General features: G+C 35.0%; 1 protein-coding gene across 1 annotated transcript in view; it reads right to left on the bottom strand.

The window, feature by feature from the left end:
- LOC117963892 (N-acetylated-alpha-linked acidic dipeptidase 2-like) overlaps positions 1-12,037 on the bottom strand; it is a 38,182-nt gene extending 26,145 nt beyond the window's left edge. Inside the window, exons 1-3 of the mRNA XM_058991660.1 lie at positions 11,063-12,037; positions 10,260-10,360; positions 8,027-8,117 (exon numbers count right to left, since the gene is read on the bottom strand). Of these exons, the coding sequence (XP_058847643.1) occupies positions 8,027-8,117; positions 10,260-10,360; positions 11,063-11,116 (246 nt within the window). The 5' untranslated portion in view covers positions 11,117-12,037. The remainder of the gene's footprint in view (positions 1-8,026; positions 8,118-10,259; positions 10,361-11,062) is intronic.
- Positions 12,038-13,210: the final 1,173 nt, after the last annotated feature.

Below are 13,210 nucleotides of genomic sequence, written 5' to 3'. Positions count from 1 at the left end.
AGATAAAATCTTGAATTATTTATTGTACTGAACTACAGGGGAATAGCCACTGGTGGGCCACGGCCCACCCAGTTAGCACACAGGCCCACCCAAATCTGTGGCTATGTGAGTGCCACGTTTAAGTACCGATAAATGTATATATATATATATATATATATATATATATATATATATATATATATATATATATATATTGTTAATTGTGCACCCCAACGGTGGGAGGTCAAGTTTAGGACAATAAGCTACAGAGAACATGTTGCAGGCTTTAGCTAATCAAATCCAAGTAGTCATTAGGCCAGTTTACATGTGTGATTTGTTTCACGTGAATGGACAATGCGTGTGAAACAAGGCAGGGAAAGCTTGTTAAAATGTAGTATCAGTAGAATCTGCCACCTCCCTTTCAATAGCCCAAACGTCTGTTCAATGACCACTCCAATTTGGCACAGTTTATTATTAATAAAGATCTAACCCCTGCAAATGTCTCGAGAAAAGTCAAACACTCATGTAGCGTGACCTATTGTGATGCAATGTTTGGGTGGGATTTTCCTCTCACACAATGAATCATGTGTAAGCTGTGTTTGATTGACAGCTTGTGAGGCAGGTGGCAAGGATTTATTTAAAATGTGCCGTTTAAGTAAACTTTCAGACTAATTAGCAGTAGTGTGGCAGTCAACATACTAAAACAAATAAGTATTTAATTTAAAAGACAACGGGCAGATAATGAAGCCACAAAACCAACTCACATATTATCCTCTTCCTCCGAATCTCATATTCATTTACATCTACTTCAGCAGTGGAAGTGACAACTTGTGAAAATAAATGTCGGAAGAGAAAATTATCAAATCGACTGGATGATTCGTTTGTTACTTCTTCTTTGGGAAAGTCAAACAGGGAGCACTCTAATGAAGATTTGAGAGCAACGTGGACTCATATTTTACTAGATAGTCAACACATATCTTACGGCCTCATGAAAGCCGCATCAGCATGCTTGCCAACATCGGACATATTCGGCAATAGAGAAAGTCTACTCTACTGGCATGTACTTTGTACAACGTTAATATGGATGCAGCTGAAGTGTCCGTCTTCATTCAACAAATAAAGAGCAAATCGACTGTGGGGGAAAATGATCCAACACTAATTTAAATTTGAGATGATTGCCACATGATTATCTTTCCAAATATGTGCGCACTTTTAGGGGTCTTCTCTGGCGTGAACTGGATTAAGACAGCTGAGCAAGCCTCAATGCTGACAAGTCGCTTGAAAGAGACCTGTGCGATTCTCTGGAGTTTGACTATAATTGCAATATTCAGCAGCAAGCCCCAATGCCTTAAGGCCTTACACACCAGATGCAACGAGAACAGCGACACGACAAAGTGATGCGAGAAAATAAAAAAAACTACGCTTTTAAATGGCACCCTTCACACCAAAAGCGACACAAATTCCAATGCGAGCGATGAAAAAAAAAATAGAACCTGGTCCTATTTGCATGAATTCGTCACGCGAAAACTACACAACTGAGCAATCAGAGAACAGCTTCATGTCATGTGGTTTGAAATCAAACCCTGTTTCACTTTCACTGAAAATGGAGGAGAAGATCATTACTTGCAGTGTCTAATTTCCCTGACCTTTTTGACAAGTCAAAGCAATTATAAAAACACCAAAGCCAAAAACGGAATATGGGAGTCGATTTCTAATGATCGGGGCATGCCTGGTTTGTATAAATTCATACATGATTAAATGCATATTGCTTAATATTTTGCCATTATCATCAGGCCTATAATAATAATAAGTCATTTTCTATTGCATTTGTTTGTTAGTAATCATACTTTCTGGAAGATTTGGCAAATTTCCAGCGGTCGCGTCTAGTCTGTGATCGCTTCTGGTGTGCACGGTTTTTTCGCAGCGAATTTGTCGTGTCGCCCCAGTAAAAATCCCATCGCATCTGGTGTGTGAAGGCCTTTATCCTGTAAGGTGGAGTGGAGACAAGAGGATACTAACTAGCTAATGGTAAGTCATTTACTAGCTTTCATTATATTTAATAATTGCTTAAAATGAAATATTACTGTGTTCTTGCCAGTTTGGTGATGCTACATGTTTGGCTTTTTAAAGTGCATTCAAATGTATTTTTTTGGTCTACTTTAAACATTTGAAATGGATTTACAAGGGAAATATTTGACGTATTCAGGGTTTTAATGGATTTAAATCATTTTTGCAATGCAAACTATTTCTTGTGATGTCAGACCTTTGGTATATATATATATTATTTTCATTGTCATGTGTCTGTTTTCCTTATTGTGTTCTTGCAGTGCAAAACAGGTAATTTAAAAGCAAATCCATATCTGCCAGTGGGGCAAGTTAATAGTCACATTTTTAGTTTACTCTTTATCAATGGTGTGACCAAATGGCAGTAGCTTATTTAGTATACTGTATTTCAATGGGCCTTGGTCCACTGTTTGGAATGGGAAAGGATTAAGATATAAAGAAACAATTTTTTGTACTGCACAAGGTAGCAACTGGAGCCTGTTTTATGGACAAAATCTACTGTGGGTCCAGATCACAAAAATAAGTAATACCAAAATTGTGAAAGAGAATCAGCACTATTTGACTGAAGTAATAAAGTCAGCTCTCTAGGTACTGTATGACTATCACATCAGTCCACTATTTCCTTTGTAGCATTTGTACAGTGTAACTCCTTACACAACTTTACAAAGGGCTCCTGGCTCATTATTTATGCGTACTAAAATGTTCACCCAAGGAGATTTATGTAACAGCATATCAAAAGAAAATAGCTTTTTCTTGATCATTAATTTGCTGCTCTTTAGAGAATAACATATAAGGCATCTCCTTGATGTGAAGAAAATCTCCACTTTCCCTGTGATTAACGTGCATGAATTTTGTATCATCATAAAAACTAATCCCAGAAGTCTATGAAACGAAGAACATTTAGAGATCGCTATCTCAATCTGTCCGTTTGAAGATTAAATATCCTAAGTTATTCTATAACTTTCAGGCAACTTATTATGGTAGCTTTTGAAGCACATTGTCACCATTGTCGCCTCAGAAAAAATATATTGATACCACTGAAATACCAGTGTATTACCCTGAAGAACTTCAAGCATCACTATCAACCACAGCACTACCAGCAATAGCAACACAATGGGTCTGGAACACATATCGCACAGTGGTTCTGATACAGTTGCAAATTCACACTTTATCTTTGAATCACAATGAAATACCAGTATTCATCGACTCATAACATTGTGACACCATTGACAAGTCAAAATACTGTATGAAAATGTTTCCACACAGTGATATCAGTATTCAGGTGGCATTATCACATTATCATCATGCCATTGAGATTTACTAACAACACCTAAAATCATTCCTCCACGAGTTGGAAACTAGTTCCCCACTGAGAAAGTTTGCTGGCTTGCATGACTGGACAGATATAGGTTTAAATGTTTCCACCTTGGTTTATGTACACTGTTTATAGTTAAACATGTCAAGCAACAATTATGTAGATGTTTTACAAAATGGACAGACTACAGTATACAAAGAACTGCTGGGCAAGGCCCTGCTTCAATCATAGTCTGAAAAAAAATTGGAACTAAATTGGAAATACACTTATCTATGGTGCTCTGAAAATGGTGGTAATGATGTGTCCAAGATATATTATTCTTTTTGTTCCTTTTGATGGCAATAATTGATTATCTGTGCTCTGTTCTCTGTTAGCCAGCAACTCTCAATGAGTAACATTCATCAATGTATTGAAAGAGAATAGTCTTAAATTATTTATACAATTAGATTTTTCAGTTGTCTCTAGATAAGACTAAACTGTATCTTTTCTTTTTTTTCTCAGCTCTAAAGTGGTTTGAAATTAATGGAATTCCAAACCACAGGTTAAAGGCTTGTTCTTGAGTTTTCACACAATGGACATGTTTCCATCCACTTTTCTTTCGCTTTAACAGTAGTGAACATTGAAAAATGTACAGTAAGTCTGTTGGAAATGGCATAAACATACATAACATTTGCAAATACAGGTTTGCTACTAATCTGTGGATTGAATACCACCCTGGATATCAATTTAGTGCAAAACACTTAACTTTTCATTTGTGTGTATTCTTCTGTGAATCATAAAAACAGCTTTCTATTTTGCTTATTTCTCAAGGTGAAAAAAGCCCAGTTAATTAAAAACCACATACTGTCAAGCAGCTGTTGATGACAGATGTCTCATTTTAACGATTAACTCAATTCTTACAAAGTCCTTAAAGGGGCAGACAAATACCATGTGGTGTGAGAGATATGAAATATTTTACCCTCCTAGAGCAGATGTTTTATCTACAGGGCATGGGAAAGTTTAGGCAGTCACAAATATAAGTTATTCATTTGGAACTATATTTATAACATCATTTTAAGACCAATTTAAATAGTTACTGTAAAAGCTGCACTATGTTATTCAATCTTAGGCCTTGGTGTTGACTCAAACACATTTTTTAAATACATACAGTATCTTAGAAAGAATTATATTTAACACACAAATATTCAACCTCACATTCATCCCTGTTATATGATTGTTTTCGTTGCCAAATCCCAGGGTTTTGTGTGTTTACTGCTGATGAACCTTTCTAAGGCAAAGCAAAAAGTCATTACAGACCCGATCACAGTGTTGTTACAGTTAAGTCTACTGCCATTACAGAACATGCACTAAAATCTATTCCTGTCCTAGCTCTTTTAATACATGAGAAACCTATTTCACAAGTACAGAGTATGGTCTTTGAATCTGAGAAAAACTGAGCAAGCAATTAAAATCCGAAGGATTTATAATAACATACTTTATGAATATACCCCAGAAGTTCTAAATTGATTCTATTCTTTAAAATCTCAATAATATGAAGCGTAAAGAAAAGGCTTCCTGCAAGGAAGGTTACCACAAATTCAATGAAGCCAGACAACAGGGTTTAAAACTAAACAAAATCCTGAGTTCAAGGCAAGTTCTAAAAACAGTCTAAAAACAGCCCAATCATCAGGGAGCAGTGAAAACAAGACATCATTAAGTGGATAAGAAAGTTTTCAGTGTCAAGTGTTTCAAATGTCAAACAGTGTATGATGGATTGGTCTGACCATAGCTAAGGTTTATAGATTAAATCAATATTCTGAAGAACAATGGTCGTAAAATAGGAAGTGCCTGAAGTGAATTTGGTTTTTAATGAGGAATTGAACCTTAGAACCCTTTCTTCTGTTTTAAAACAGGGTTGATCCAAACGCAAACATATTAAAAATGTTAGCATTTATCATATCAGCAAATTACTGATAAAATGTCACATTATGTGCAGTGCAAAGTTAGCTAGGTATTGTCCATTTTTAGTCTACTATAACCACTTCATATCCTTTTAAACCAAAACCTACATATTACTAATAAATTAAAACCATTTTTGGTTAAATATTTTTCAACAATTTCCCCTACTGGTTCATTCGATGAAGCTGAAATCCCTGAAAATACCAATCATGTCAAGAGAAACCTGACTTCTAAATGATCTGTTTGGTAAAAGCCAGTCACTGTAATCATCGTTTTATTCATCAGGAACACCATTTTGTAGCAGCAAGTTTAGGATCATCAACAACATTGTTATACTATATATATATAAAAAAAGTGCAATGGCAAACATGTTTTTGCTTTTAAGACTGTTTTTCCTATTGTAAGACACATTTAAGAATTTATATTTTTTTAGTATTGACACAAGACCTAAATTTCTCCCCTGGCTTCAATGTTCTTGGCTATGGAGCCAGGTAATAAATTATTCTTTGTTTAAATATTATTTGACTAAATTATTCCTATTTTTTTCTTCTTATTGGAAAAATAAGAACCTTTTTCTAAGTATTTTTGGCAGTGTGAAAATCAAACAGCTTGATAAATTGAACTAAATACAGTAACTATATTGTACACAGTAAGGGTTGCTGTGTTTCTGATGACTGGTAAATGGATGTTTCTTCAGTTATGAAGCTTTCTTATACACATAATGTTAGGAAAATAGCACTTTGGAAATTGTTTTTAAAGAGCAAATTCCATTTCACAGAATTGCTATAAAAATGGCTATACAGCTACATATGGATATTCATTTTTTAGAAATATGAACTACTGAAAAACTACCGGGTTTTGTGATGGGTACACAGATTCCATGTCTTATCTGCAGAGTGTTTTAAATCAATACTGTATGTGAAAGGCAATTGATGTGTTAAAAAAGAGAAATAAATTTGAATGTTGCAGGTCTGCATCCAGTAATACAAGTACACCTCTCGTACTGCAACATCTTTATTGAATACGTAGTGCGTGGTGCTTTGAGTAGACAAGAGAAAATAACCAACAATTACATTTTGAATAGCTGGAAATTCGCAGAAAGATGGTTACTACAGTAATAAAGATAAAGCAGAGGCACTTTACTGGATTGTACTGTACCTTTCTCTTACCAATTAAATTTACCAGATTTACTTTATTTAGATTTACTAGAGGCCTGCCCCTGTAGATTTAAAAATCATTCTTTTGTTCTTTGTTTGTGCTGTGCTTTCTTCGATAAGCCTAGAGGTGGAGGTGGAGGAGGAGGTGGAGATGGAGGTGGAGGAGGTGGAAGTGGAGGTGGTGGAGGTGGAAGTGGAGGTGGTGGAGGTGGAGGTGGAGGTGGAGAAGGATCATGGTGTGTAGACCAGGATACCTACAACTTTAGGGTAGGAATTCATTTAGGGGATTTTAATCAACCAAGTTTATTTAATTTGTGTAATGAGAAGGTTCCTAGAGCGGGACCACCCTTTTAGTGGGAGCAGCGCTCTGCCAGCTTTTGTTTTATGGCTGTTTTTGCATTTTTGTGATTATGTACGCTGTGTTTGTATGTTTTCCTGCACTAGGGATACCATTGCTGGAACCCTAGTGGCGGCCAACATCCACTGCATCTGCCTGTGCGATCTTTAATAAAACCTGGACGTGCAGCATTTCAACGTCATACCCTGTGTCTCTCATCTCTCAGGTAATAGTATACCCACACAGAAACAGAACACCCCTGTCACACACCCACTGACATTTTTACCTAATTTTCTAACCTTTTTAAGTCCTGCATTTCCCCTCTCATGCCTATGTGATGAACAGTACCTAGAAAGAATTGACCTCGTCACACCTATACATGGCAAATATGTGCAATAACCAGCATGCCAGTTGATTAATTCCACTAATTGTCCCATTAAGTAATGTTTCACGCATTATCATTAGTGGTGCAAACACCAAAACCTGGAATATAAATATGTGAACTGGACTAATTTTAACATTTATGACATTGAGAAACATTTGTCATGGAAGTCATCAGGTTTGTATGTCTGAGTTTTAGTTTGGACTACTGTAAACAGTGGACATGAACCTGGGATCAGATGTCATGAACTTCCTCATCCTTAACCTTACAATACCCTGTAACCTTTTAGATAAACAGAAAGAGGGTATTGGCTCTACTGTAATCCCTGTTAGAGATTATTAATGACTTCATTTTAAATAATAAATACAAAGCTATTTATTCTTGTTGATCTGCCATAGTTACCAGATAGCAGTTCTAATATAAAATTTCTAAATTTGCAGCTATATGCAAAATAAAATCGGCATTTATCAATACAGCGCATTATGAAACACATTATAGCGTGAGATGATATATCTTATGTGTACATAAAAAAAATATGCTCAGAGAAACAGGGGTATCGATCACAGTTCCTTAGTTTATTCACTCAGACCATAACCGTGTAATAATATAACAACTGTATATAATTATATGACATGAAACTGATTGTTTAAATTGTAATAATAATAATAATAATAATAATACAAAAATAGACAACATAAGAATAGATCAAATAAAATACACATATTGGTTATTTATCTAAATAAATAACACATTTTAAAGATGTTTCTTTTATCCATGTGATTGCATGAACATATGTTCCTCCACAACATGACTGCATGAAAGCTGTAAAATATAGAAGATGTAAGATAGCATACCTTGCTGTAGGTGTAGCTCATGTCTATGCATGGAATACCTCCTATTTGTAGAAATGCGGTATAGTCACTTGCAGATCCCAGTTCACCAATACTAAAAAGACATAATTAGTATTGCATTAACCACAGATGAATTAAACTAAAACAAACTATTAGTTTGTTTGTTTTTTCTGGATAATGTTATACAGACACGTAAAGGTTATGAAACCATCGGAGATGGAGTTTATTGTCATCAAAGCCCTCAACAGCGTAGCCTCTTCAGTCAGAAAACAAACACTAGAGACTATTTTAAACTGAATCATCACGACACTCTGAATGCTTTTGCCATTAATAAGCTTCTCATCAAGGAAGATGTTTGCTAAAACTGCTGCTGCTATACAGCTCAAGTCTTAAAATAACATACTTTATCAGGTACATATATTTGAGGTGAGTTTAAGGTCTTCAGGTATTTCATTATTTATTTGTAGATGTCACACATATCACTGAGTGGTAGTGGGTGGGGCATGGAAAAGTAGGTAGGCTGCCAGGTCCACGCAGGCAAAACATGGCTTTATACTCTATCATCCTTGAGCAAAAACCAAAAAAAAAAACCACATTTCTGTACTCCTCTATTAGCTTGATGATGATCTCAAATCTAAATAAAGCCTGACGTGACGGTATGGCTGGTTTCCTCAATTTTGGTTGTAAAAACTTAAATCTCCATACAGAAAAAAAGCCTGTGGATTCACTTAAACAATAATACCCTTGCTTTTGAACCAGAATCTGCAGTAAACAGTAGTACAACAAAGACTTGCTTACAATTATACCTGGGCTCTATAGCTTTAAATAATGAGACTGAAAGAAAACAAGTATTGTTGTTATTGCACTGACTAATTTAATCTGTTGAGATCCTCTAGACAGAGGAACTGACGCACACTGTCTGCCACCAGTGCAGGTGAAAGCAGATAATGTCAGTTTTATGATTCATTTTCAGCGATGGCTTTTTCCTTATTAGACTTTGTTGAATACATCTGTGAATTTGTATTCTGTGTGCAAAACAAGACTGTGATGTCAAGCAAAACTGATCCCACTAGAATCTTAAGCAAAACTCTAGAATGTGATTTCATTCCTAGCAATTCTTTTCATCTAATCATACGTCATGGAATTTCAGTCCTCCTAGTGCTGACCCAGAAAAAAAATAACATTTGACTTTCTCAACGGTAATTCACAATTAAGAGTTGGCAAGAAATCTCTCATTGCAGGTTAGGTCTGAAATGCATTTGATCCAGGTTTCAGAAACCCAAACCCCGGAGGTTCAAAATCACATCTAAAACTGAATCAACCAGAAATTTGCAAGACTAAATTCAGTCAGGTTATTTTTTTTTTTTATTCCTTCACTGAGTCACGCAGTTACCTTGTTGCCAGTACTATGAAAACAAGATTGTAGGTGAAATTGGTATGTATATATTGAAGTTTTCAATCATAGCTGAAATTAGTGCATACAAGTCACTCGGCAGTAGTGGTGAGAAACATTACCTACAAGATCCTATTGGCTTCTTTGATCATGGTAACATCACCAACAAGATCCCCAATACCTACATTCATAGGACTGTAACAAATGTCCATTCCAAGTTTCATCAGATTTAAGTAACAAAACTGTAATAAACTATTGTTTATGGCTCAGATTCTATTAATACTTTTTAATAGCATGTCATACTGTATGTATGTATGTTTTATTTTTAAATATTACAATTGGGGTACTAATTATTATTATTTTTATATATATATATATATATATATATATATATATATATATATATATATATATATATATATATATTTTGTCGCATTTGGCTTTTCTTAAAGTTAAAATTCAGGATAGGAGTGAAATATTTTTGAAATCTTTAGACACAAAACTCCTGTTTCTTAAGAAAATCCACAGCAGGCAATTGGTTACCATCTCAATGGAGGTGCAGAGATTCTTAGTTTTTTTTTAAATGAGTCGTAATGCTGTCAATAAGGGAGAAGGGCCAGCAAGGGCAACACATATTCAACTTGACAAATCTGCATGTTATTTACATTTCTGTAAGGTATGCATGACTATAATTATTTGTTGCAACAAGATCCTATAATTTGAATGAAAAAAACAGCAACATTTGCAGCAATTCATAATTGTGAAAGTCAATTTACTGTCACAATACCAAAATAATTACAATTTTGAATGCAGTTAATGAGAACCGAACTACTGAATACATACTGAGGGAGAGTTGGGTCGTAATCAGATGGGTCATTTGCCAACCATGTATCAAACACTGTCTTCCTACCATTAGCAATTTCATCTGGATTCGGATTTTCAACCTGGAATACATTAACATAACAGACAATATGAAACCATTGAAATGCAGGGAATAGCTGTATTCACTGCAGAGCCTTTTAAATCCGAAAATAAATCTTTGTCATGTTAAAACAGACAAGTAAGAACAAATGGATCAACCATACAATACAAAAAAGGACAAGTTACAAATAATGGTAATCCACATCAGGGTTGTGGTCAATTCCTGTTTTTCAATTCCATTTCCAATTCCTTTGTAAAATCATTTTCCAATTCCCATTCCCTTTTAATCAACTCCAACACATAATTTATTAAATGAAAGCAGTTGAACAATCACAACCATTATTATGTCTCTAAAATATCAATTCCAATTCCTTCAAAGGAATTGGAATTTACCCCAGCCCTGATCCCTATTATTATTTATTTCTTAGCAGACACCCTTATCCAGGGCAACTTATAATTGTTACAAGATATCACATTATTTTTTACATACATTTACCCTTTTATACAGTTGGGTTTTTACTGGAGCAATCTAGGTAAAATACCTTGCTCAAGGGTACAGCAGCAGTGTCCCCCACCTGGGACTGAACCCACAACTCTCTGGTCAAGAGTCCAGAGCCCTGACCACTACTCCACACTGCTGCCCTGTGGTTGTGCTGAAGAATAGATTTCTTACAGTTGAAATGGTCTGCTTAGGCACCTGGTTATGAAAATAAAGAGCTCATTACCTTCTTTGCAGACTCGTGTAATAACTTGTATAGGTTGGGTGTTCCACTTGCCATCAAAGTCGTGTTTCCTAATAAAACACAATGTCAATTTTCTACTCGGGGATAAAAGCTTGGTCAATCTAATCAAAAAATGCAATGCTACTATTTTCTGTAGGTATACAGTAAATAAATTCTGTTTTTCCAAGAATTTTAACAAGTTCCTGTGAAAAGTTACAGACAGCCACAAGGTTGTCCTGGAAGAAAACTTGCTTCCTTCTGCTCTGACAATGTTCCCCAACTCTGAAGATTGTTTTTTCCAGTAGGACAATGCTCCATGCCACACAGCCAGGTCAATCAAGGTGTGGATGGAGGACCACCAGATCAAGACCCTGTCATGGCCAGCCCAATCTCCAGACCTGAACCCCATTGAAAACCTCTGGAATGTGATCAAGAGGAAGATGGATGGTCACAAGCCATCAAACAAAGCCGAGCTGCTTGAATTTTTGCGCCAGGAGTGGCATAAAGTCACCCAACATCAATGTGAAAGACTGGTGGAGAGCATGCCAAGACGCATGAAAGCTGTGCTTGAAAATCATTCCACCAAATATTGATTTCTGAACTCTTCCTAAATTAAAACATTAGTATTGTCTGTTGTTTGTTGTTTAAAAATGAATATGAACTTATTTTCTTTGCATTATTCGAGGTCTGACAACACTGCATCTTTTTTGTTATTTTGACCAGTTGTCATTTTCTGCAAATAAATGCTCTAAATGACATATTTTTATTTGGAATTTGGGAGAAATGTTGTCAGTAGTTTATAGAATAAAACAAAAATGTTCATTTTACCCAAACACATACCTATAAATAGTAAAACCAGAGAAACTGATAATTTTGCAGTTGTCTCTTAATTTTTTCCAGAGCTGTATGCAAATAATATATATATATATATATGAATCAAATTCATTCCAATGTTATCTTTTGCCACTCATTTAAAAATGATATGAGTGTGTGACATCACTGTTTAGTAATTCACAATATAACTTATTTTTCTTCTTCTCTGTATTTGAAAAACTGGGTCTGGTGTAAATTTGCATAAATGAATCTTTCCATTTATAGCTTGTGATAATACCCAGAGGTTCACTGCAGATTGTAGTCTGCCTAAGTACTTTAAAAAGTCAAGCTTATTGTGCATTATCTGATCATTAACTGGCTAGGTTAGGCCTAATATGTTTTTTTTTTCCCCCAATGTTTTGTTTGAAAATAGCTTTATTTGAAAAGTATGACAAATCTTTTAATATTATGCTCAGTCATTTCTTTTGTATGTGTTGCTAATGGGCTATAAAGATGATAAAAAGGAGATGTCATTACTTAGATTTCTACTCCATAGATTCTAAATTCCTTTTTAATATGGTTGTTAAGATACAGCAGGATGCAGTGGTTAGAGTTTCACTTTGAGGTCCATCAGCACAAGAGACCACAGGGCCATTACCATGCTACCTAATCCATTAGAATTCTGTCTTTTTAAATATCTTGCTTTTAAGACTTTTTTTGCTTTAAACTATTTAAGTACCAAATACATTTATTTGAAAAAATCAGAATAAGCTGTATTTATGTAATTTGATACATTCTAAATCAATATTTCTTCACAGAAAAAAATATATAATTATTTGTTTTGGCTGCTCAACACTGTGGGTAGGAAAACACCAAGAAAAGGATCATTTTTATTCTTCATTTTCTTATTTTATATTGAGGCATCCTAAAAGCATATGAAGGGCTATATTTTCAGAAATAAGTTACATTTCGAGTTCTGCGGTTAACAAAATTAGAGTTAGTTATCATAACACTATAGTAAAGAGAACATTTAAATAACAGGTAGGTGCCAGTTAAAAATGAAAATGTAGCCTGTCCTCAAATGGGTTAAACAGAAAAAAGTCTTCTGTGCTCTCAAACTATGTATTATTAGAAACTTGAATGCTCCACAAGAGAGGGCATTATTCCTTTATTGTACGCTACAACACCCTCTCTTGCTGGTCTTTTACAATTTAATGCTGTTTCTAATGATGCAAAGAAAATAATTCCTCTTTTTCATTTACATTTCTGCATGCATTTCGCAAAAGAAAACCACAGAGTAGCCTGCTAAAGAAGATACTGTAAGCATGGGAAACTCTG

This window comes from Acipenser ruthenus, chromosome 18 (assembly GCF_902713425.1).
Source record: "Acipenser ruthenus chromosome 18, fAciRut3.2 maternal haplotype, whole genome shotgun sequence".
NCBI lineage: Eukaryota > Metazoa > Chordata > Actinopteri > Acipenseriformes > Acipenseridae > Acipenser > Acipenser ruthenus.
The sequence above is the reverse complement of the archived record's forward strand: the minus strand, read 5'-3'. Positions and strand labels throughout refer to the sequence as shown.